Source organism: Lycorma delicatula, chromosome 3, assembly GCF_047948215.1.
Source record: "Lycorma delicatula isolate Av1 chromosome 3, ASM4794821v1, whole genome shotgun sequence".
In the NCBI taxonomy this organism is placed as follows: domain Eukaryota; kingdom Metazoa; phylum Arthropoda; class Insecta; order Hemiptera; family Fulgoridae; genus Lycorma; species Lycorma delicatula.
In genome coordinates, this window is record NC_134457.1 from 82,910,344 (window position 1) to 82,935,478 (window position 25,135).

Below are 25,135 nucleotides of genomic sequence, written 5' to 3' on the forward strand. Positions count from 1 at the left end.
TGAACTTTAATACTACACGCCCGTATAACTTTTATAATTTTGCTTATCATTAATCAGTAATGATGGGAACAATTTTGTTATGAACATAATCCCAGTTATTTGTTGACAAATTTCAAGCAAATTCATAAATTTATAATTCATATTTTTATTTCATAAATTCATGTTACTTTGCTCTTTTATTAAAATAACCATAGTTCCTCCTGTAAAAACTCCATAAAAAAGAGATTCCAATAATCTAGCCATGCATTTTTTCTTCATACTATATTACCCAGCTGTATTTCTATTGTTAAGGATACAAAATAGTTTTCTTGAGAACTAGGTGAGGGTGGAATAACAGCAAGTAATGCATAGGGGTTAACGTATAATTGTCTGTTTTAGATTTTATTTATAATTTATACTGAAGTTCACCAAAGATGAAAAATTATGTAAATAAATTTCTTGAACATGGTTCCACTGGTATATTTTAATAAATTAATTAAAAGGTAATTAACAAGTGATATATCCACCTTACCAGTAAATAAAATTTATTTAGTTTATTTGCTGAAAAGGTGGATACATCACTTATTAATTACTTTTAATTATTTAATTATGTAAATTACATATTATTTCTAATGGTTGATAATACATTTTTTTATTTTAATTGTTTATAGATTTAAACATTTGTAATCAAATTATAATTACTTTAATATCTGTATTACCTGCTAGGTTAGTCTAGTGGTTAAACTCGTCATTGTAAGATCAGCTGATTTTTGAAGTTGAGAGTTCTAAGCTTTGAGTCCTTGTAAAGGCAGTTTCTTTTATATGGATTCGAATACTAGATTGTGAATATCAGTGTTCTTTAGTGGTTGGGTTTCAGTTAACCTCAATGGAAAGACAATGGCAAACCACCCATAAAACCTGCCAGGAAAATTCCAATGGCAAAAACATCAATGCCTATGTGTTTGACCAAGGGTCAAACATGATTGAATGGCTGAGTTTGACTTTTTTTATTTGTATCAAATCAAAATTTAATATTATCATTTTTTATTTATTAAGTTAAAATTTTATTTTAAAGTGAAAATAAGCACAAAAGCAACATTTTGTGCAAGGCCAGTGACCATTCATTTGCCATGAAAATTATCACACATAAAATAATTAAAATTTTATCTCTCAGAATTCACTAGTAAGCTGATTTTAATGCTTTAATTTATTTTTTTTAATTTTTAAGAATTGATTTCTTATTGCTGTTTATTTTTTTTATTCTACAGGTCGACCTGAATTTAAGTATATAGGAAACATGCATGGAAATGAAGTATTGGGAAGAGAATTATTATTAAAATTAGCTGATTATTTATGTGAAGAATATTTAGCAAATAATCCTCTTATTGTTGGATTAATAGAAAAAACAAGGATTCACCTCCTACCCTCTATGAACCCTGATGGCTGGCAGATTTCCACAGATGCGGTAAATATCCCATGTTTAAATTATCAAAATAATATTTTATTATTAAGAAATAATCTATAAGATAATGCTATTAAATAATTGTGACAAGATTACTCTATCTAGAGTATGTCATCAATTTAATTTCACCGATGTGATTTTTCTTAGAGAAAAGATATTTACTTCAAATGTAATTTACATGATAAGATGAACATGTAAAAATCTTCAAAAAAGTTAAAATTATTAACAAGACAAATAATGAACAAGTCTTGCTCATAAATTAGCTAGAATATGGAAAAAGATTATCTGGTCATGAGTATTTGAGAATATATCATACATAAAGAACACTAAACAAAAGGTTAATGAAATCCTACACTTGCACTCTAATTACTTCATAACATAAATTTACAATAAACTACTAAATATTACAATTAGTATTAAATCACAACACCACACAAATAAAATTAATAACTGAAATAATAACCTTAGCTCAGGACATTCAGAGCAAAACAATTTCACTATACTGGGTCTACCAATGTGTTCTGGGCAAGAACAAACTTCATGTGCCCTCACCAAGACGGTAAACAACATTGACCTACCCTGATTCCTATTACCACTTACACTCTATTCTTTGATAAAAAACAGATCCTGGCATCCTCATAAACAAGAGTTTTTGGATTCTGTTTCATGCCAGACTGTACAAAATGCCCAATGATAAAAGTTGCTGTTAAGTAAATTAAATCCTCACAATCCTATCTAATAAATAATAATAGTGTGTTCACTATTTCCAGCATCCTGGGGAAAAAGTTTTTACATTTTGAAGAAAAACACATACTGTTTACAATCAAAATATCCAGGGAAATGTTATACTATTATTGCTATGTTGTTAATTCATAACTTAAACAATGATAATGCAAATAATGTCATAAATTCTTCATACTTATTAACAAACTACAGCCTATCTTATAGTTCACTGCAGAATATTATAACAAGTCATTCAACTTTCTCTGTAGAATCACATCCAAAGTACAAAAACCTTTAAAATATTTAGACAACCCACCACAAATGACTCGTTTATCTACAACACAGCTAATCACTTTAAACAACACAAACAACAGCTTTTTACATATTTATAAATGCTATCTTTGATATGTGAAATGACCAAACATACAATCACCAAACATTTCTTCCAAAAATTCTATAGTTTTTTTTGGATTATGGCACGTGTCTTGTTTCTGGTATAATAGCATTCATCAGTCTGAAGAAATGCTACAAATTGCATAATTATATCTTGGTATGCTGAACTGTCAAGGGCTTCATAAAAAAAAATTGGGCTCACTATTTGTTGTCAAGAATTTGCACACCAAAATCTTATTTTCTGTGAGTGCAGCAGAATATAATTCATGTAAGGTATGAGGATTTTGTGTTGACCAATATCTGTTGTTCTGACTATTGATATAACCACTAAGGTCAAAATATGCCTCATCACTAAAGAATACATAATCAGTATACCCTTTCCATTAAATAATGTCCACAAAAAAATCATGCTGTACAACTGACAAAAATTTTCAACATTTTCAGGAATAAAGATTACATACAGTGTTTCATTCAAACTAAAACCTAATGGTTTGACCAAATTAAATACATAAAATCATAAGAATCATTCAATGGAAATTAGCTTGATAGAATATATAAAAAATTACATATCAACAAGAATAAGAGCTATGCCATTTAAACTGCAATGACTGTTCAAAACATAACCAAGGGCAGATCAGGTTTACAATCACCTTATCTTCAATAAAGTTGTAGCTGCAAAGAATATCTAAAAGCATTAAACACTGTTACCAAATTGATTACATTGTTACTTTCTGCCCTTCCTACCACTGCCACTCTATCATCATGAGAGAAAGAAAAGAAAGAGGGTGAAACTGCACAAACAAACTAACTGACAGAAAAAAATAGTGTGGAAAATGACTTTCAGCTGCACAGTTTGTTGCTGATGTGCATAAATACACTTTAAGACAAATACTGGTTAGGATATAAGTCCTGAAGACTTTTTAATATTAGAAATCTGTAACGTTGCAATAGTAACATTTCTTCAGCATTGGCATTGCCTAATTTGTCTTGAGTTAAAAATCCATTTAAATGAAGACACTCAACAACAAATAAAGATTCTTCAATTTCAGTTGCATAAATTTTGTGTGAAGAAGATGCTGCCATGGAGATTTCTTCAGCATTCAAGCTGCATAGATTTGTAAAAAAGGAGAATCTGGTGAGAAATTCAATATACAGTGATTCTTTTATTCAAGTCAGAAAGAAGCTTATTAAGGATCAAATGAAAGCTTTCATGCAATTTGGTGGAGTCAGATCCATCAAAGAATATCTTCTCTTTTCTTAACCTTTTAGCCTATCTTCTACACATTCACTATCAAATTCAGTTTGAACAGTCATTTTTTTCTTCAGCCACATTATAGAAGTTAAACAGTCCTCTCACTTAATCCACAAATGTAATCAGAAATTTGTATAGTACCAAAACTGTAGCTACAGTCGTATGATGTGAGTGTATTTTTTCATTAACAGAGTTAAATTTGTTTAGAACACCACTGCCATAAATGAAGTTTCAGTGAAAACAACTTTTCTTAAAAGCCCTTTGGCTTTTTTTATTTTTCATTTTCATCTTGGCTGTTAGTCATACTTTTGAAAGCCTTTTCAGTTGTCTCAAAATTTCTGTTGAGGCTTTTGCATGTGTCTTCCCTGGCTGACTATCTTGTTATGCTTAGTGATTTTATGGAGAGGTTCTTCATGAGGCTTAAAAAATTATTCTAGCACGTTCCATCGATCAGTCAATGAAGAAAAAAGTTTTTAGAGGCCTTGTAACAAATCAAAGAATGATCTAAAAAGATCAAAGCATTCTGCCACACTAGATTCCACCAAAGTAATGAAATGGGCAGATCACGGAATGTAAAACATCAATGGATGTGCTTCTTTTATTCTAGTTTGTAATTCAGAGTAGACCCCAGACATAGTTGAAACATGTTCGAATGATTATCCGTGGCAATTCTGAATATAAGCCAAGAAATTCAGAAACTAAACCATGTTTTTTGCCTGTATGATCTTTAAACAATCTACAAAGCATTCTTCAGGATATCTGGACTCATTCACATACCTTAGAATGAAAGATATCTGGTTATTATGTGTAACATCAGTTGAATCAACAATTTTTGAAAAGTATTTTGAGGTTTTGACTTCTTTTAAGATACTCTCTATAACACTTCTAACTAATTAGCAAATTGTAGATAAAAGGTAAGATGATTTACCTTGACCAGGATTTCCATGTTTATCAATGTGAGCTTTAAAAAAGGTTCAAAAATCTGTGATCAGTTCTAGAAATATCATTTTGTTATTAATGGAATAAAAGAGTTCATATCCTCTAAAGGCAAGGTCACATGATGCTAGCTTCTTGACCAAGACAACCACTCATTGAAGCACATCTCTCTGATATTGACTTCTTCAATTTGAGTTTTTAATTGGTCATCAAACTTCCCCATTTCAGCAGCTCTCCACTTGTAGGTTAACACTCTATTGAGTTGAGCATGTGAGTTCTTATCTTTTTTAACCCACTGGTAACCACATTTCCACTAGATGAATAATGCCACTAAATGATTTAGTCATTTAGTTTCTACTAAATGAACATGTAATCACTAAATCCACTTTTACTGAATTGACGTGAAGTTAAACAAAACAGTTTGCAGGACCTATAAAACAAAAATCCCTAGCTGGGGGAATAAACACTATTCACTATAACTCCACTAGCAAGTTTTCTGTCAAACAATGCTTTGTTCAAAAATCTGTTTGAATTGGATACTCTCTTTTGGATTGTTCAAAGTCATAACCTTTATTTTGACTAACACCATTTTTAACAAAATAGTCTCTCATAGTGCCTTTAATTTTCCACAATACTGCTTCATTACTTGGCTCATGTTACCAGTAAACTAGTAGTAGGAGTATCAGATTTTAAAAGAACATCTTAATCTTCATAGTCAGATGCAATTTTATTTGGATCTCCACTTGGCTCAGTAGACAACGATATGAGACTAGGTTGATCATTAACTAAAGTTTCTTCTTCGACAATATACACAACAGATCAACAAAAGTCGTTTCGACTCCATCTATCTCCCTTGAACTTTGTGAAAGTGTTGAATCAGATTGAGAAGAAGTTTCCCCTATACTAGAACTACTTTTTAAAAAAATAATCTAAAATTATAGTTTGGTAATTGTGAGCCTGAACATCCTCAACCTTAATTTTTTTCAAATTGAAGTATGTTGAAAAATATGTTATATAATTAATAAATATACAAGTTTCAAAAGTCGGAAGAGTGAAATTACCTTAGTATTCTTCCTCAGAATCTGTAATGGCAGTAGTGTTGTTATCAGCTATTTTGGTCAACTCCATCATATAATCAGGATACTGTGAAGCAAGACTGGACCATAAATGATGAAATCGAGTCTTGTAGTCCTTGTATTTTCTTTTGAGAAAGAACTCTGCAAGATGCCCGTGTAAGTGATGCTTACAATTTCCGTACCGAGGAAAGTTTGAATGCACTTCTCGCCATGCACACTCGATTGTCTATGTATGAGCTCCTGTGTCCGGATGTATGAAATTATATTTGTGCACTGCTAAATGTTGGTAGCCCTCATGTTGCAAACAATTATATGTCTTCTAGCAATCACTAACAATTTTTGTACCAGGAAGAATATACTTCTGTATGATAGGCAATAAGGTGCATTTTCACGTGTAGCAACAGGAACCAATAATACTGCTTTTGTTTCTCGCTAGATGCAACCGAAAACCCAACTACCATTAATAGTTCTTCCTCTACTATATTTTCTATTTCCTAATTTAACTTTGTCGATTTCGACGATTTTTTTGGGTCATCTATCGTATTGGATTTGAAACAAAACAATTGAAAACATTTTACGGAACTATTGACCTAACCTACGTCTAACAATTTTTTTTTTATAGTGGTGAAGGCATATCATTTATGTACAAAGTGTCGGACTCGCTAAGAGGTTCCGCAAAGGTGTTAATAAAGTGCGTGTGCATGCCTGCGCCCTACCGATTAAATCTCCACCCCGATATCATCCTCCTATCGGAGGGTTGGCTTTCCAATGAGATCTGACTTCCCTCAAGTTAGCTAAGGAACATGGATCAGGACAGATTGCGGCGCGAGTGTGTAGCTGTCTTACAGGGGTTGGAATGGCACATGGAGCACAGGGAGGAGGTGGAATTGAATGTTGGGCGATTCGGCTGGGCCATCAAGACTGGCTGCGATAGGGTTCCAAGGTGGCCACACCCAGTGAACGGATCCTTGGGTATTGGCTAGTCCGCTGATCAAAGAGAGCCTGGAGCCGTCATGAACTCTGCTTCCAGGGGACCGTCTGTTAGTCGCAGGCGGCGGCCCAGGAAAAGGTGGTGGTCCTCTGACCTGAGTGTGCTGCGTGCAAGAGTGAGATCAGCGCGAAGAAGGTTTTATAGACATAGACGCAGCATCTCCTTTCTGGTATTGGAGTTCTATCCTCTATGAGTAGGAACGCCGCAATGTTCCCGTAGCCCTGCAGGCCGTAGTGCGTGACTATTTATCTAATCGTAGGGATCTGCTTAGAGACGCGCACCTGGCTGTGGAAACGTCAAGGCCCAGTCTTTCGCCGACGACTGTCTCCTTTTAGTTTGTGGTAAATCACGACTGCAGCTAGGAGAGGGCTGGATGAACATGCAAAATTTAAAGATTTCTGTGCCTAAGACGAAGTACATGCTTCTCAAGGGTACAGACAATATATAGTTTAGTCGTAAACCCCATATTAAATATAAAGGATATGTAATCAGCCGAGTTATAGTTCATAAGTACCTAGGTGTTTTGTTTGATGAAAGGTTGCTATTTAGCAACCACATTAGGCAAGTAGTGGCAGACGCCGTCTCTGTGATGCACAAGCTTAGGAGGATTGCTCGGAAGAATTACGGGTTGTTGGGCCGCCATTTGTACATGGTGTACCGAGGTCTTGACCTCGATAAAAGGTCGAAAGTATAATCTCTTATGCTGCGTCCGTTTGGGCGCATAAGTTGGACAGAAATCGAGCACTTAATCAAAATTTAAGGAGTGCCAGCGTAGAACCTTAATTGTATACATCCCAACCCCGTAGGGGAAGACACCCATTTAGTGCCGTTCCGGTCGCCACACCACCACCCTCCGTTCTTAGCCCTGACTAGGCTTTAACAGGAGTCGTCTATCGTCCTCTGAATTTTTACATCTCACAGTAATAAGCCTGGTCTCGTTGGGATGCCACCGATGTAAATGCCTCTGTAGACATTTACATAGGTGATATTTATTAACTCAGCTTTTGCCTTCGCTGTAGGCCTCGTCCGGACATCTTGAATGTCCTACATCGTATCCCTCTGAACTAGCTAACTGAGTTCGCGGAAGCACGAACCCCGCGCCTAGTTCTACTTTATTGAACCAATTTCTGTGAATGTCTCGAAATTCCAGGCAAATCTAAACACATCATACCACCTAAAAATGTTACTTGCAACAACGAAATTTAGTCCTAATTCCCTTACTGAAATCAACTTGGTTCATACCCCAGACTTAGGTTAAATTATGGACTCCGGTTGGTCTACAAGGGAGAGGCGGACAGACCTCCTACTCCAACTCAGCTCCATCGCAGAGTCCCGCGTGATATTCAGTTACTTTAACCATCGTCGAGATGCCGCAACACCTCACGGCTGCATGGGATTAATGCCCTCAGCAGTGCAGTCCCCGTTCCGCCAACAGCTTGTACAATTTAATAATCACCACAATTCTAACTTACCATGGCTCGCCGCCAATACGCCTACCTTCGGCCAATCAACTGTCCAGGCGGTCCCTAGCTACCCGGGGTCCTACTCTACTAAATCCCCTCGGCCGTCCTGCGCAGGGCAAGGAAACGGAGGAAGCCAGCCACAATTGTCCAATCTCTGCGAGTCCTCCAGTTGACTCGCAGATCAAAGAAGGAATTTACTCTCTCAAGTTCCCTAATAACTCTGGCACGTTCAGCTTCGTACCGGGGACAGACATACAGGACATGGTCCACAGTATCATCGACCCTACAGTTCGGACACAAGCCGGAGTCAATCAAACCAAAGCTAGCCAAACTATTCCTAAAGGCACCGTTTCCCGAAAGGAATCGAGTTATATGCCGATTGGAGGAAAACCAACTAATTGCTCGCAACTCCCTAACATTTTGAAAAATACCAACTGTGTATAGACCAGTAAAAGAATCGTTCCACCTAGTTTGCCAAGAGTCAAAACATTGGTCTTTAATTTCTCGCATACGCCCTGAAGTAAGAAGGCTTCCCTTCTTGGAAATATAACGCTTGCTACGTTCCGTAGCTAAAACGTCAATTGGTTTCATACCGGCGATCACAGTGACTGCCTCTCTCGAGACAGTGCTGTAGCCACCAACAACAGCTAACAATAGAAGACGCTGAGCTTGTAAAATAATATCCCTATAACATTGGAATTGTAAACGATGAGTCCAGACGGGTGCAGCGTACAACATTATAGTCTCACAGACACCTTTGTAAAGAATACGCATTCTACGATAATTCAACCTCTAATCAGGATGGATGACTATGGACGCCGAAGAAGGCATCAATGGTCTTCTTCGGTACAAACCGGAGGTGCTCCTTGAATTGAAGCTTCTCATCAAGGATAACTCCCAACATCTAAATACTTCTGAACGGTAACATACCTAATTGGAAGACCGTCCATCACAACCCGCGAATGACGAGTTGCGGCTAGACGACCCTTCAAGAACATCATAGTAATGTTAATTGTATACACTAGTGTTTTTAAAACAACTTCCATACGAGGCTACCACCGTATTGGAAAAGCTTTCCTAATCGATTTAGTGGTGAAAGTTCGGGCAGCCGTGTGGAAGTTGCGAAGAGGAAGGGAGGCCGAAGCATTGGGATGCGGTTTCGAGCCGGGACAGTACCGAAGCGGAACGGTGATCGCAATGCAACGGTTCTAAATTTCGAACAGTTGCCCATCTCCCGCCTGCGGAGTAGGCTTTACAACACCGCGATGGATGCATGGCAGCAAGAATGGCAAGCCACGACTAAGGGTAGGTCCTTGTGTAGATTTATACAGGACTTGGGAGAATGGTACGCCTCTAGTTCGTGTTTAAGGGCACCGGGAGCCCAAGTGCTCTCAAACCACGTAAGTTTGACTTTTCCAGTCAAATGAACACATGATATTCGACTGCCCAACTCTTGGGGGGTCCAGAACTCAGGCCACCCTGGAACTTAATTGACGGGGTGCGCCTACCCATTTTAGTTATATATGACAAGTGAGCAGTTGGAACACGTAAGCCGGTGGTGTATGGAACCGCGCTTAGTCCGCTCATGCTGTTAGGAAAGCTTTAGGAGCTATTAGGACACTGGTCATCCAACTGTTTTGAGGCTCAGCCATCTGTAACACAGACATTCGGTCATGCTTTTGGGGGAGGGGGCCGAATGGGGTGGTGGCGAGAGGAATGCCAAGGAAACCAGTTCCCTGAAGTCGCATGGCCAAAGACTCAGTGCATACTGGCTAGTTTCTATCCTGCCTGATCCTTTCTTCCTCTATCTTAGCCTGGATCATTGTTGTTACGGCTCTAAATATTCTGTTCCAGGCGTCTTTATCTCTCAACGTTATTTTTATATGTTGTTCACTTGAACATCTTCTTGATCTATTAGTTAGGCTCTCAACTCCCTCCATCTAACGCATGAGATTATTTGATGTTCAACCGTATCTACTTCTCCACAGTCGTTCCATCTCCTTGTATTGCACCTTCTGAACCTAAATAAGTAGCCAAGTTCAGCAAAGCAGCCATATACTGAAAGAAACTGGGTGAATCATAGCTCGTATTGCCATATTTTCTTTCCACCCAGCTTCTGATATCCTGTAAGAGTCTATTTGTCTCCGCGACCTTCTCCGCTGTACGCCTTCTTCCATTCCATAGTTGGTTCATTCTTCGATGTCCTCCGTTCCATCCTTACTTATCTGATGCTATGGCCGTTCTCGCACTAGCCTGGAGATCTATCGGAGGTATTCCTGACCCTCATCTTCCTGGTCAATGTAATGAATTGACACTTAGCAGCAACAAGTGCCGATCCTGATCCCTCATCCAACTAACAATTGACGATAGCACGATGTTTCCTCTGTCTTGCATCTCCTGCTTGATCCTACCACTTACTAGAACCACCAAATCGTCCGCATAGGCTATGGTCTCCGTATTCGATGGCAGCCGGACTCGCAGAACACGTCATATGTTCGACAGGAGGGGGTCCAACACCGACTGTGGGACCCCCCCGAACATCTGGTACCTGAGCCGACCTCCCAACGTCTCCGCTGTCTCCCATCTATCCTTAAGAGACTCGCTCACCATCTTCAAAAGGTAATTGCTGATGCCCTTCCTGGTTAGGACCCTCATAATAACGTCCCAGTATACGGACCCAAACGCTTTTCTAACATCAAGTACCACTAACATAGGTATGTCCCTCGTTCTCCAAGTGCCACGCCGAATATTCGCTGCCCTGCTCAGCACACGCGAGACTGCCTGTATAGTGGATCTACCTTTTACAACCTAACCTAATCTAACCTTTCCGACGACTAATATATGTTTTTCTGTTTTGTACTAGTTCGATTGCCCATCATATACCAATATAAGAGATATTTAAGTTGAGGACGTTCAGGCTCACAATTATCCACAGTCTTACTTATTATTTTATTCACTTTGTTTTTCATCTCGCCCGCTACTTTTCAGTATTTTACACTGCTAAGCCGTTTGCGTTCATCCATTTTTTTGGTTAAAATAACATAACGATACTTAACTTTAAACCAAAATTATAGTAAATAAAATGAACTGAGTGCATACAAAATAAATGCACTAGAATATACTGGGAATAAGATTTGAACTGATGTAAATTATAATTTTTAAAAAATATTGTAAACTTTTTATATACAACAAAAAATTTCACTGAAACGGCAAAATAGGGGTAGAATCGTAATGGAGCAATAACGACCAGACACCTCACAGCTCGTTGCAATAGCAACAGAAATAAGCGCTCGCGACAGCCGACTGTAAGCATTCTGGTAGGTCAAGACGCTCGGCTTATCGAATATAACCGATGAGGCGCAATTATCGAGCTTTAGGCTACTTTGAAAAGACATGTTTTCCATATTTTATTTTGTCATTAGTTTATATGTATAAAATTTATTTTTTGCAATGAAATTCAGATTTTACCCAAATTTTCAGCCCTGGACCCAGGCCCATGCCTAAATCCGGCAGTGGAGTTTCCTGACCAGTCAAAAAAGATGGACACAATTAACAGCAGCACCTTTGTTTATAACACTATACTGACGCCTTAACACTTTTTTTTTATAGAACTAGTCTTCATCTAAAACTGATAAGTGGGAAAACTAAAATTCTGAGGGAGGATTTTTAATCTTAACTGTAATTTTTTCTCATGGCATACAGCAATCAAAAATACCATTTAAGAGTATTTACCTGATATGAGATACAACAATTTTGATATCTATTATATAAATATTGAAGACTCCTCACACTACAAGTTTTTACTCTTTGCAAGTGTTATAATATTCCAAAAATGAAAAAAAGATCTTAGCTTATACAAAGTTATTGTCTGTTGTTCTGTGTTATTGTCTTTGGAGTAACCTTACTTTTGATTTTTAATTATAATATAATAGTGAAGAAATATCTCTCATTCATTCATTCATCATAACAACTACAGAACTAAAAATAGAGAAATAAAATTTTTAATTTAGATTCCATTCTGAATCTAAGCAACTGAAAAATAAACTTAGCCAAAAAAAATTCTATTTTAAAATACTTATATGTTCGGACTGTATGGCCATCATATAGCTGGATAGCCTCAATTTTCTATATGTAGGGTCTAGGACCTTAAAAATAGACTATCCTTAGTTTTATTATTTTTTTAAACATTAAAAAAATTATATACTAAAAGAGGATAAACATTATTGAATATAAATTTCACTGTTTATTTTTTTTTGTAACTGTTTTATATTATTAATAAAACCAAAAATTAATAACATCTGATACCCAATATGATACTCTCTATATCTGATACTCTCTTGATTTATATCTGATTTATACTTTAATATCATTGATCTAAGGTTAAAAAAACTTTTAAAGCACTTTTCTTGTGATGAAAAGCATGAGGTAAGTAAGTAGTTTATCATTAATTTAATATGTGATTCAAGTAATGATTTTTAAAAAAGTGTTATTTGTACATAATAATTATAAATAAATATAATTTATGCATTAAAAAATAATTTGTAATGGTGCAGTTTTTTTAATATAAAAATTAATTTTTTTATTAAGTTGTATTATCAATAAATAAAAGAAATTCTATCATAGCAATGTAACAAGATTAGTATTATATTCAAAATATTTCAATTCAGTGTCAAAACATACAGCTAGTACTACTAGCATATTTTGGCAGTTGGTGTGCCAAATGTAAAGTTTTTTTAGCCTCCAGGACCTTTGTTAGGTATTGCCTCAGAGGATGAGATGAAATGCCAATTTTGTAGCATGAAAAATTTGAGACATTATCACTCTGCCATGGGCATCAAGAAATAAGTACCATTATAAAATGATACCTCTACCATTCTAAATTGGGAGAGTCCTAATTACAAAAACTTTTATGACTACAGTTATGTAAAACATCTAGCCCCAATCTATATATATTAAAATATTTTACAGTATCCTACAGCAAAATTATACTGACAAAAAAATATAATACATATATTTGTACTAAACATTATAGGTATTTTAACGTATACACCACTTGTAATAACAGATATATGTATATATACATATTACTCTTTTCAGGGTGGTCAAGATTATCTACTTGGAAGAACAAACAAGAACAATATTGATCTAAATCGTAACTTCCCTGATTTGGACAGAATTGTATTTAGTTATGAACAAGCTAATATAGATCGTAATAATCATCTTCTTGAAATGGTCGACCGCTTAACACAACCTGTAAGTTATACACAACCTGATAATTTTTTATAGAACTAATTTTCATTTAAAACTGATAAATGGAAAAACTAAAATCCTGAAGGAGGATTTTTAATCTTAACTGCAATTTTTTATCTATGACATGCAGCAGTAAAAAGTACCATTTAAGAATATTTTTCCACTAGAAAAGAGAAAACAAATATAAAAACAGAACTCTAAAACACTGTGTACAATGAATTAAACATTCTCTTTTTTTATTCTATTTTAAGGCAAGGTCTAGACACTAGACACAGGACTAGACACTAGCTTCCCACCTACATGATTATTTTAACATTAAAATCTACAGAAAGAGTAAATAAATATGAAATAAGTGGAAAGAAATTTATATAATTTTTTATGATGAGATTCTTTATTCAATAATCTGGTAATGGTTATTAGAGCTTTCTTCTTTTGATGCCATATTCAACAAGCATTAGCAATTATGTTACAATCTTAACTTCGTAAAACGCCTTTCAGTATATTTCAGTTGGCTAAATCATTTCCTCAGTCACTTAACTATGATTTCCCCTCTTCTTCTAGGTAGTCTTTTATCTTCAATTTTATTCTGAATTATAAGATCTGTCCAATGTTTCCCTTCACTTATAATAACAATTTCTTGTTTTCACCGTACCTATTTCATTCATTACACAATTTAGCTATCTGATCCTCAACATTTTTTATACAATCATATTTCATCAAGATCCTAATTGTCTTATCAATGCTTCAGAGACTGTCCAAGCTTCCATCTCAAACAGAAGCAGCAGCGACTCACATATAGGCATTGTGGAACTGCAGCACCTGCTGTTTCCACTTGATGTTATTGATAACATTTAATATAATGAGTCCTTTTTTCTTTAATTCTTTCTTTATACTTATACAATATATAATCCTTAAGCTTAATGTCAGTAGCCATCCCCCAGTTTATGAAAAAGATACAAAAATCTTTGTATGGAACTGTGCACTTCACAGTTGTGAAGTGCATGTCAACTGTTACAAATCAATAATGACAAATTTATATCTCTCATACTCAGAAAAAAATGAGTATAATATAATTTTTCATTGATTTGATTGATGTCATCATATTATTATATTAAGTTACAACATATATACCAGCAAGATCAATTCGATCGTCAGGAAACATCAACATGGTTAATTAAATTCCACCTGAGTCAAATTTAAATGTTTCTGCTACTTTGAAATGGCATTGATGATACATAAATTAAAAAGTAATGGTGTTTATGGACATTCCTGCCTGACACCCTTTTTTATCCCCATTTTCTATTGTGAAATCCACTTCTAAACTTTAAATCTACTTTTATATAAGCTTGCATAGCCCTTTTTTTATGTTAATATGTTTTTCAGGTACTGTAGTTTTTGAGTAGTTTAATAATTATTAACAAGTTTGTGTAGTCTTAATGTTATTACAAAAAGTAGTTGAAATAGAATGAAACATTTATGTAGTTTAAGAGCTTACTTAATTTTTTTTTGTTAAATATAAAATAACACTAATAATGTCATATTTATTTATAATAAGAATCATTTCTCGCTTTTTAAGGAAATTGTAATTTTTTTTCTGTTATCGCTAAAAAGGGTTACTATAAAAGAAAATCAATTGTGTAAACAAAGAATGTTAAAGCAACAATAGGGACATCTTGATGAAAAAGAAGAAAAATAATTAAGTTTATCTTAATGAAAATTAAGTTATCCAACTTCAGTATAAAAAAAATATGTTCATTGGATACATTTTTGCTACTGAATTCATAACAGTATTTGCTGATAAAAACTCTCATCTTCTTATAGTCCTACTGACATTGTACGTATAACAGGAGACTGCATGAGTCATTATAAAAGTTCTTTCATTTAAAACAGGGAATTAGTTGCTGTGATTTATTTTCAGTTGCAAGTATATATTTTTTTACTTCACTACTTCAGGAGTAGGGTCATAATTATTTGTGCTGCTGTAATTTGAGAATGGCTACAAATTTTTGAGCTAACATTTTTTTCCTCTTTTCTAGTAATAAAAAATAATTGATTTATTTTATTAAATATGTTGACATAATTTGGTGTAATAATAATAATTATAATGTGGAATTATTGTTAATTATTAACATTCTACAAGACTTATTGGTTATATTGCAAATAACAGTTCAATTTGTGATGGTTTTAACACAATTTTGATATATTAATTACCAGTTAGTTAATCAGAACATCAATTAATTTTTATTAAGTATACTGTAATTAATATAGTTTATTATAGCAAAAGCTGTTCATTTATTGAACACTAAATTGCATAATTTTAATAAGTTATAATAAAAAGATAATGAAATAATATTTAATTTATTATGTATTGAAAAATAAAATCGGCGTAAGATTCTGAGAATGATATTTAAATTGTTAATATAATAATTCTGATAAGAATAACAGTAATATAAAAATTATTTATTACTTAGCAGTCAATTACATTATAGTATAATTAATTAATGTGTTCTGATTATGTAATTTTTATGAAGCAGTTTTTAGCAATACTTTTAATGTTATAATTAGAAAATAATACATCATGCACCGATTAAAATAATTAAAGTTTCTATAATCTGAAGATTTGTTTTCCCCACAATTCCATGTAACAAAAATTATTTACCAAATTAACCAAACCTTTATGTCTTAGTACTAAGGCTAAGCAATCTAATTCATCTTTTTACAAAATTCTGCTATAAGTTTCCCTTTTCTCCTATTTGTGTTTAGATTTTTCATTTCATACTTTATCAACCTACTTAAATTTTAATTAAGTATGTTACTTCATTTTTTATTTGTTTTTTTAAATTTTATTATTATTTTTATACAAAAAGGTCTATTTAAGTATGATTATCTTTTATCTGTTTATTTTCCTACTGCCTATATTTTGCTATGTCAAAGCATTTCACTCCACAGAAATATTTTTATAATCATATTTGATACAAGCAGACTTTTTTCTAGGTTTTCCTTGTGACAGCAACCTTTTAAGTACCTTCAAATATTGACTGAAATTTTGCTACCTACATAACAAACTTTTGCAAATAATTCCTGATATATTGTTTTACTGTTGGTATTTATTTTGAATTTTCTTTCCTACTAACAAATGCGTGCCACCCAAATATAAAATAATTTAATATTATAATAAATTATAAATAATTCTTTTCGTGCTCATCTCATAATTCCATCACAGATGTGGCGTTCTTTTTTGTTTTTCTCTAACCTCTTTGTAAATGATTCTCTGATATCGATTGTTTAATTTTGTTCGATATTTTTGCAAATGTTAGTGTGATATCACACTAACATCTTTGTAATGATGTCCGCATGTATTATAAGTAATGAAAAGCAATCATAAGCCCTGTATTAACTGATTTTTATTGATAGACCTCTGAATGAAGGTGATGAAGAATTAACTGAGAAATATAATTCTGCGTTTGATTTTGGAAGTTTCGCTGCAAATATGACTGATAAATGCGAGAGGATAACCTAAATTGTGAATGGATGTCGAATGTTTTAATAATTGAAATCTCCTGTTTACAGATAATAGCTATATAAACAGGATATTTTTAATACAGTTCTGTTATCTAATTTTTCAAAAAGATGTATTTAATTTTTGGCAGTACCTTTCAGTCATAAAAAATCGGGTGTGGCTGTGCGGGGCGGATGAAGTTCCTCCGAACTACAGATTGACTAACTTATCTGTAGAGTTAAATGCGAGAGCCAGCGTAGTATTTTTTTAACAAAACCTAAAGTCTCTTAATCGAAAATTTTAGTTCTTCATTTGGCCAACTCTACAAATTGGTCGGTCTGTATGCCGAGTCACTTTTATTGTATCGGATTGAAGTAAAAACGAGACATTGACCGAGTACTAAATTTAATTTTAACATAAAGCAGACACTAAACGGTACATGATAACTATTTCGACTAATATTTGACAACAATTTTGTTCAACATCGGTCTGTGATATGAGAAGTAAGAGACGTAATAAACAGCGGGAGAAGTACTCGCGCCGTCGGCGTCGTTCACTGAGAGCGCAGTGCCAACTTTGCGACGCTCCCGAAACAATCTCGCTCGCTCGGCACCGGACTCGGGGTACCTTGCGTGGCCCCTAACCTCCCCTCTACAACGATATGAATAATTTCTATTTCGGACTGGCTTTTGCGCGAGCTGAGGCTGACACTGATTTTTTATACTTTTTTACATGTTTACTTTAATTTTTTACACGTAAATATTGTCCAATACACACTTATTTAAATCGATTTATCTCGACAAACTCTAAACACAAACACACGAATCACCGCGCTATCATGTCTAAGTCGTGAGCGACACTGAATGGAAGTGTGCGAGAGCGCTAGTTTTGGCCGATCTGCGCTGTGCCCCTTTCCTACCAATCCTCTCACAAGTGACACAAACTCCAAGTTGTACCGACGAGCTGATCATGTAAGTTATAAAATGACACCGCATTTACGTTTCTGAAACTAATAGTAACGAAGTTATTAAGGCAAGACAATGTTGGCCTTTTCATTATGCTACAAATTTCTGTTCAGGTACCCGTATGTTTCGGTGTGATTAAAGATGTTTCATCCAAAACTATTCTTGATCACAAGAATGTTCAATTAAAAAATATTCAGCCCCAGGATACTTGAAATCGTAGATTAAAATTAAGATTTTAGTTGTTTAATACTGTTGTAACAAATCAGTGTTCGATGTTTGTACAGATGCTCGCTTAAAACTCGGGAACCGTTAAATCGATTTGAATGATTCTTATATCACTAAATATGCTGAACATAAATGAAGGTTTCAAGTGTTAATTTATCCATATAATTCTTAGTTTAAGAATGATGAAATTTGGTACATGGTTATATTTGTGCAGTATCACCAGCCAACCCCTTTTATTTATTGAAAAGTTAAAATTCAGGGGTATTTTATTCCCATAAGTAGTAAAAGGTTTTTTTTTCAAAAAAATGACTCAAACAATATTCTTGAAATTTCCTCAAGTAATGAATATTCATTAAGATGAAATTTTGCATAATCACCAAGTCTGGGATAACTCATAGATTCCCAAACCACTAGTGATAAAAATTAGTTTTTCACAATTTTATATATATATATATAAAACTTTGAATCTTATGCATTCTCTCATGCATATTAATGTTTATGAGAAAAGTGGAATTGGATAAACAAAGTTTACTAAAAGCACTACCCTATGTTGTGAACAGTGATCGATGCAATTTTTAGGTCAGGATGCATTGTATCCAAAGTTGTTTAATAATAACCGTGAATACTTCTTGGTATTGTGCATATGTGAGAAAGTATGTACTACATAGTACATACTTTCTCACATATTTATTATCTTTCCACAACATTTATTATCTCACCCTGCTCCAAAGTTATGACTTTGTTTGACAAAGTAAAAACTTGTCTTCAGGTCCACCCTCCCTTTCAAAGAACTTAATTTTTTATGATTTACTTGTATATATTCGCTATAGCCAATTTATATTAAATATCTTCTTTTTCAAATTAATTTTTTTTGTGTTTTCTTAGTTTATGAAAACATGTTTCTGTGTGATGGTATTTTAAACCATATTGATTGTTCCTTTTATTTTTTATCCTTTTTTAAGACCTTTTACTCTACTTGGCATTATTATTACTCACAAACACCTAACATTAACAAATTACAAAAGTGCATGTCAGTTACTAAGATTGTTATTAGTTTCTTTTTGAGACTCAAATATTCACTTTTTTTTTTAATTTAATCATTCAGTTTATTTAAACTTCCAAGTACTGACATTTATTTTTACATTTTATGATTTACAAGAATCTGTACAGAAAAATTGAGAGGAGAGTGAAAGACGTGTTAGGAGAAGACCAATTTGGTTTCAGGAAAAGTATAGGGGCAAAAGAAGGAATTTTAGAACTCAGATTAGTAATAGAAGTAAGATTAAAGAAAAGCAAACCAACGTACATGGCATTTGTAGATTTAGAAATGGCATTTAATAATGTAGACTGGAATAAAATGTTCACCATTTTAAAAAATTTAGGGACATTTTTTAAATAAAATTTTTTTTGGCTGAAGACAAAACAATTTCAGAAAACTGAAGAAAAGAAATAATGAAGTATCTTAAAATAGTTAGTTATTTGGTGGAAGAATGAGTTAGTATCAGAGTAGTTAATTAAAAATAATGTTGCTTCAGGTGTTGTTTTACCATGTAATTCTAAGCTTAAGAATGATGAAATTTGGTACATGAAATATCTGTAATATCTCCAGCTGGCTTTATATATATATATATATATATATGTGTGTGTGTGTGTGTATGTATGTGTATGTGTGTATATACATGCAACGAATATTTATAGAATTATATCTAAATTAAGTTAATAGTAGTAATTTTTTTTTAGATTCAACCTGAAACTAAAGCAGTTATACGTTTAATAATGGAAGTACCATTTGTTCTATCGGCTAATTTACATGGGGGTGATTTGGTAGCTAATTATCCATATGATGAAAGTCGTTCAGGAAAATCGACTGAATATTCAGAAAGCCCTGATGATGATACTTTCAGGTAAAGTTTTCACGAGTTAAATTTAAAAATAGTTCACTAATAAATTCATTATAATTTAGTTTACAGATTTAGAATAAATTATTTTCATAAAGCTCACTGTTACAGACTATATTTTATTTTTGCATTGTGTGAAAAATACGCATAACATTATGTAACATACATTAAATATCCAGCACTTGTTTATGTTTACACAGCCATACATGTAGATATGTTAGCCAACATATAATATAGGACCAAAATATATGTAATTTCAAAAGCATATAAAACTGTTATACATAATTAATATTCAAACAAAACTGCCAACTTATTCAGGAAAGGTAGTCACTCTTCTTTATTTTAAAGAGTACTAGAAAAATACTTAAAATCATTCAACAAACTTACTTAAAACACGACAACCCCAGATTATGCTAATTAAACTGTAGTGATAACAGTGTCAAATACACCAAATGTACCTTTTGCTTATGTAAAAAAAAGAAAAATGCAGAAAACTGTCATACAAAACTACAAAATCAATCTTTGAAGATAATCTAGTAGAAATTCTACATGCAGATTTTATAAGTACACAGAGCAGTCAGAAGTTTTAGTATTAAGTTAATTAAGAACAAAAATCTTATAAATTTATTTTATCTTTGATTAGCTAAAAATTATCTATCTGGCTCTGTGTACTACTTGGCACAGGTTTCCAATTTCTGAAGGCACTACTGAAGTAGAAGGAATCTCCTTCAAATGCTCAAACACAGCTCTTTAGGTTTTACTAATAATTTTACACTGAAGATGTACACATTTAAAAATTTAAAACAATGATCAAATGGATATTTAACTGTAAAATAAAATTCAAAAAATAAATACAGGATAAAAATTGAATTCAAGTATTCTAAACATTTAGTCTAAAAACTACACAAAAAGTTATGAATTTATTGATAGATTTTCTTTACGTTGTAAAATATGATTTCTGTCTAATTTATAACATCTATGAACTTATAATTTGATTTTATGATAATGTATGAAACAACTTTTTTATGACTTCTTAAGTCTGCTGAGTGAAATTTATCAGATTTATATTTTAAGCATTCTAGCTTTATGCCTAAATTCATGTTTTTTTTAACAAGCTATATCAAGGAAGGAGTTAATCTTTTTAAGGTTAAGACTAATCAGAAATAATTTGCTTTGATTGGTGCATTATGCATTTGATGGGTAATTTAGCCATGTTTTGAAAAATGGGCCGTTTTAATTTTTTTTTTGAAAATAAATGTTAGCAGAAAACCACTCATAAAAATAAATATTAAATTAATTGTTTCTGTTTTATGATTAACATAGCTATTATTTACTTTGCTTAGGTAGATGCCCAGTAATAGTTAAAAGTGTTTTTTTTGCTGGGAATAATAGCAAAATAATAAAAAATACCAGACCTTAGCCAGTTAGAGACCTGTTCATTGTTGCAATTGATCAACCAATATGTAATAATAAAATTTAGTTTTGTCATGTTGCTGCTTTAATAGTTGTTGCTTCATAAGATGAATATTTATGAATAAGTATTCATCTTTAAACCCTTGGATTTTAAATTGCATATTAAATATTCATTGATTTCTCCAATCATGAATTTCAAAAACAGTAAATAATAGCCTTTTTCCCCAGAATATTATCTAAATTGAATCAGTAAAAAATAATCCATTTATTTATATTTTTTCAGATTTTTAGCCATAAATTATGCAAAACATCATAAAGATATGGCTGATATAAACAGGAAAGGTTGTGGTCGAGATGGATATAACTTTGGTAGACAAGAAGGCATAACAAATGGAGCAGCATGGTACAGTATAGATGGAGGTACATACATCTCATGATAATCTTTCCTTGTTTTATTCAACATTAATAAAATTAATTTTTCTCTAATAATAGAAAAAACCCACAAAATCATTTAACTCATTTGTAAATTACAAATATAATTTCACTTTCAAATGCAAAAAATGTAAATTTATGTAAATGTAGTTGGATAGGTAATCAGACTAGACAAATAACAAACTTTACTGCATTACCTAATTTGAAGTTGGGTCCAATATTTCCAATTTTTATCATTATATTGCGTGATTGTACTACTTTGTAGAATTAAAATTTGTAGTAACCTATTTATAAGAGTTAGCTTTAAAAGCTATTTGCTGTATAATTTGGTCAGTGGTGAGAATAACACAATATGTGAATTTAGCAGCATTCTATTAGAACCTGATGGTTCCATAATAGCTGAAACATTTCAAGAAGTAATAACTTGAAAATTTAAGGTTAAAAAATCATTTATATAAAAAAACTGATTTCACCAGAGTATGGTTATGAAAACTATGAAATAAAGAGATCTGTGTTAAATGGTATAACCAAAACATAACATGCTACCTGGCTTGAAATTAACATAGTCTTTCTTAAGAATAAGCTTCTCTTGCCAGGTTTAGGAAAAGTGAGATGTGGAGTGGTTCCTGCTGCCTTCTTCACTAAACTAAACCAAACATACTGTTGCATATTGTTATACCAAGCCCACCAAAATTCAGAAGGTATTCAGCCCTATAGATAACTTCTCTCTGTTCACTATAAGGACTTGCTATGCCATTAACATTGTTAATTTCAGAAAAAGCCACCCTTAGCACCTCAATCACTTCCCTTAGCATCTCAATCACTTCAAGTGGTTTACGTACACCAAAAAGAGACACTGAAATAAAAGGTATATGACAACATATTGTTTTATATGACAAAAATATATATATTTAAACACCAGGTATCATTTTTTTTATTCCTTAACTTCTTCCTTGCATATATTTTTAATGTATTTCTGTACTACAGAATTTTACACAGCTGAATGTTTTGTAAAAAATAAATGCAAAAAAAATTATTGAATGGTTTCAAAGAAAATTTTATTTAAAAAAATAGTATTGATCGGTAGAAATTTTAAAATATTTTTAATTCCCTGATCTTAGTACACTGCAAACTTATTCATAAATTTCCAAAACTTCTGTAAACATAAGTTATTAATAAATATATACAGATGTGTATGGCCATCAAGCAGACACACAAATTGCTATAAATGTTGTAAATACATAAAATATTTAGCATCAGAAGTATTCCCAATAATAGCTCTTTTCAACTTTCTGTAGGTAAATAGAATTTGTTGTTAAAAATTAAATGAAAAATTTAAAATAATACAAAAGTTTTTGCTATGTTGAAGAAATGATGGTAATTCTACAAAATTATTAATCATTAGTCATTTATCAGCATGTAAAATTATACCATGATTTTATTAATAACAAAATTCTTTTTATTAAATATGGGTTTGACCACAGGCCTGGCACATTTTCCTTTTTCATAAACCTAAATTTTCAAGTTGTTACTTCTTGAAATGTTTCAGCTATTATGTATGGAAGTAGCAGCATTCCATTAGAACCTGATGGAATGCTGCTACTTCACATATTGTGTTATTTTCACTGCCGACCAAATTATACAGCAAATAACTTTCAAAAAGCTAACTCTTATTAACAAGTTAATACAAATTTTCATTGTCCAAAGTATCCGTACAATCATGCAAAAAGTCTATTCAGTGTTCTGTACTTATATGAAGCTTTTGTATTCTCTTAAGTATACCTGAACAGGAATTTTTTTTGTACTGTTTCTTAATGATGTCATGGAACACTTAAATGTATTATCCACAAAACAGATGAAGGATAAATTTTACATGTAATTTTCCATAATTTCTAAGATTTTCTTTAAATATACTTATGAGTTACAATTTTGCAACTCAAAAGAATTAGTTTTAATTTTATATAAAAATTCAGTTACTTCCACCAACTGATTTGTGATATATATGACTTTAAAAAAGAGAAGCTTTTTCTTTTGGGATAAATACTCTAGATAATTTTTTTGAAGAATAGAATGAAAGATGGAACGTGCATCAGATAAAGAATAATTCAATTTCAGGAAAAGCAAGACACCAATTTGTATATGAAAAATTAGATATAGTAAAAAAAAATAAATAAGAATAGAGATATCCACAGAAGGCATTATTAGCCTTCAGCTTATGCCTACTGTTTTTAAATCTATAGCTGGAAGAAGCAATAAATGAACTAAAATAACATTTTGAGATATGTAATATAGTTCAAGGCAAAATATGAAAATATTCACATTTACAGATGAAGTTATTTTTATTTGAAACTTGGATTGAATTAGAAATAATGTATGATATAAATAAATTTATTGTTTGGGGGAAAAAATCATTTTAATAGAGAAAATGAAACAAAGATAAAGAAAAATTAAATATATAGTAATAAATAAATAGTTACACAATTTAAATTAATTTTTTTACTATTGGCAGGCGTAACTGGGAAAGTTATGCAATTAATTGCCAGTTTTTTCCATTCACAATCCATGTTTTTCATTTTTAATATTAGTATATTAGTAACCCAATTTTGAAAAATATGCTTTAGACATTTTAAAATTTGGGTGCTCATGGATCTGAGGGCATTTTTTTAATAATTAAAATATTTTAAAATTGATTTTAAATAATTTTTTTTAAGAATTTAGGGTCTCCCCCATCACAAGAAGTTATTAAGTTATATTAATGACATTTTTGTCGAAAAAAATAAATTTTGAGAAAAAAATTTGAAATTGCAAAATTTTTTTTTTCATTTTGGGGCCTCCCATACTCCTAATTTTCTAGTTAGGGGGTGAAAATTTCTTTTGTACAGATACTAAAGAGTAAATTATCAAATTATTTAATCAAATTATTAAAATTACATTTAAAAAAATACAATGGTCACTTGCGAGATGGATTTAAATTTAAAATTAATCTTTAAAAGATTGAAAATATATTTTACTGATATGACAGACCATTGGAATAGGATGGGCAAAACATTTATGATGGTTTGAAGTCCTATTGATGTATAATATATAGATGCAAAAATTTCCCATTAATCCTTTTTTGAAGCAGGATATAGCTAAAAAAAAGAAAAAATATATAGTTATTTTTTTGGGGAGGGGTAAT

General features: G+C 32.4%; 1 protein-coding gene across 2 annotated transcripts in view; it reads left to right on the forward strand.

Moving 5' to 3' along the window:
* The window catches only part of LOC142321745 (carboxypeptidase E-like), a 103,645-nt gene that overhangs the window by 65,423 nt on the left and 13,087 nt on the right, over window positions 1-25,135 (forward strand). For both annotated transcript variants that reach the window (XM_075360086.1, XM_075360085.1), the window contains exons 3-6: window positions 1,248-1,444; window positions 13,373-13,528; window positions 19,955-20,118; window positions 21,809-21,945. In XM_075360086.1, coding sequence (XP_075216201.1) covers window positions 1,248-1,444; window positions 13,373-13,528; window positions 19,955-20,118; window positions 21,809-21,945 — 654 coding nt within the window. The remainder of the gene's footprint in view (window positions 1-1,247; window positions 1,445-13,372; window positions 13,529-19,954; window positions 20,119-21,808; window positions 21,946-25,135) is intronic.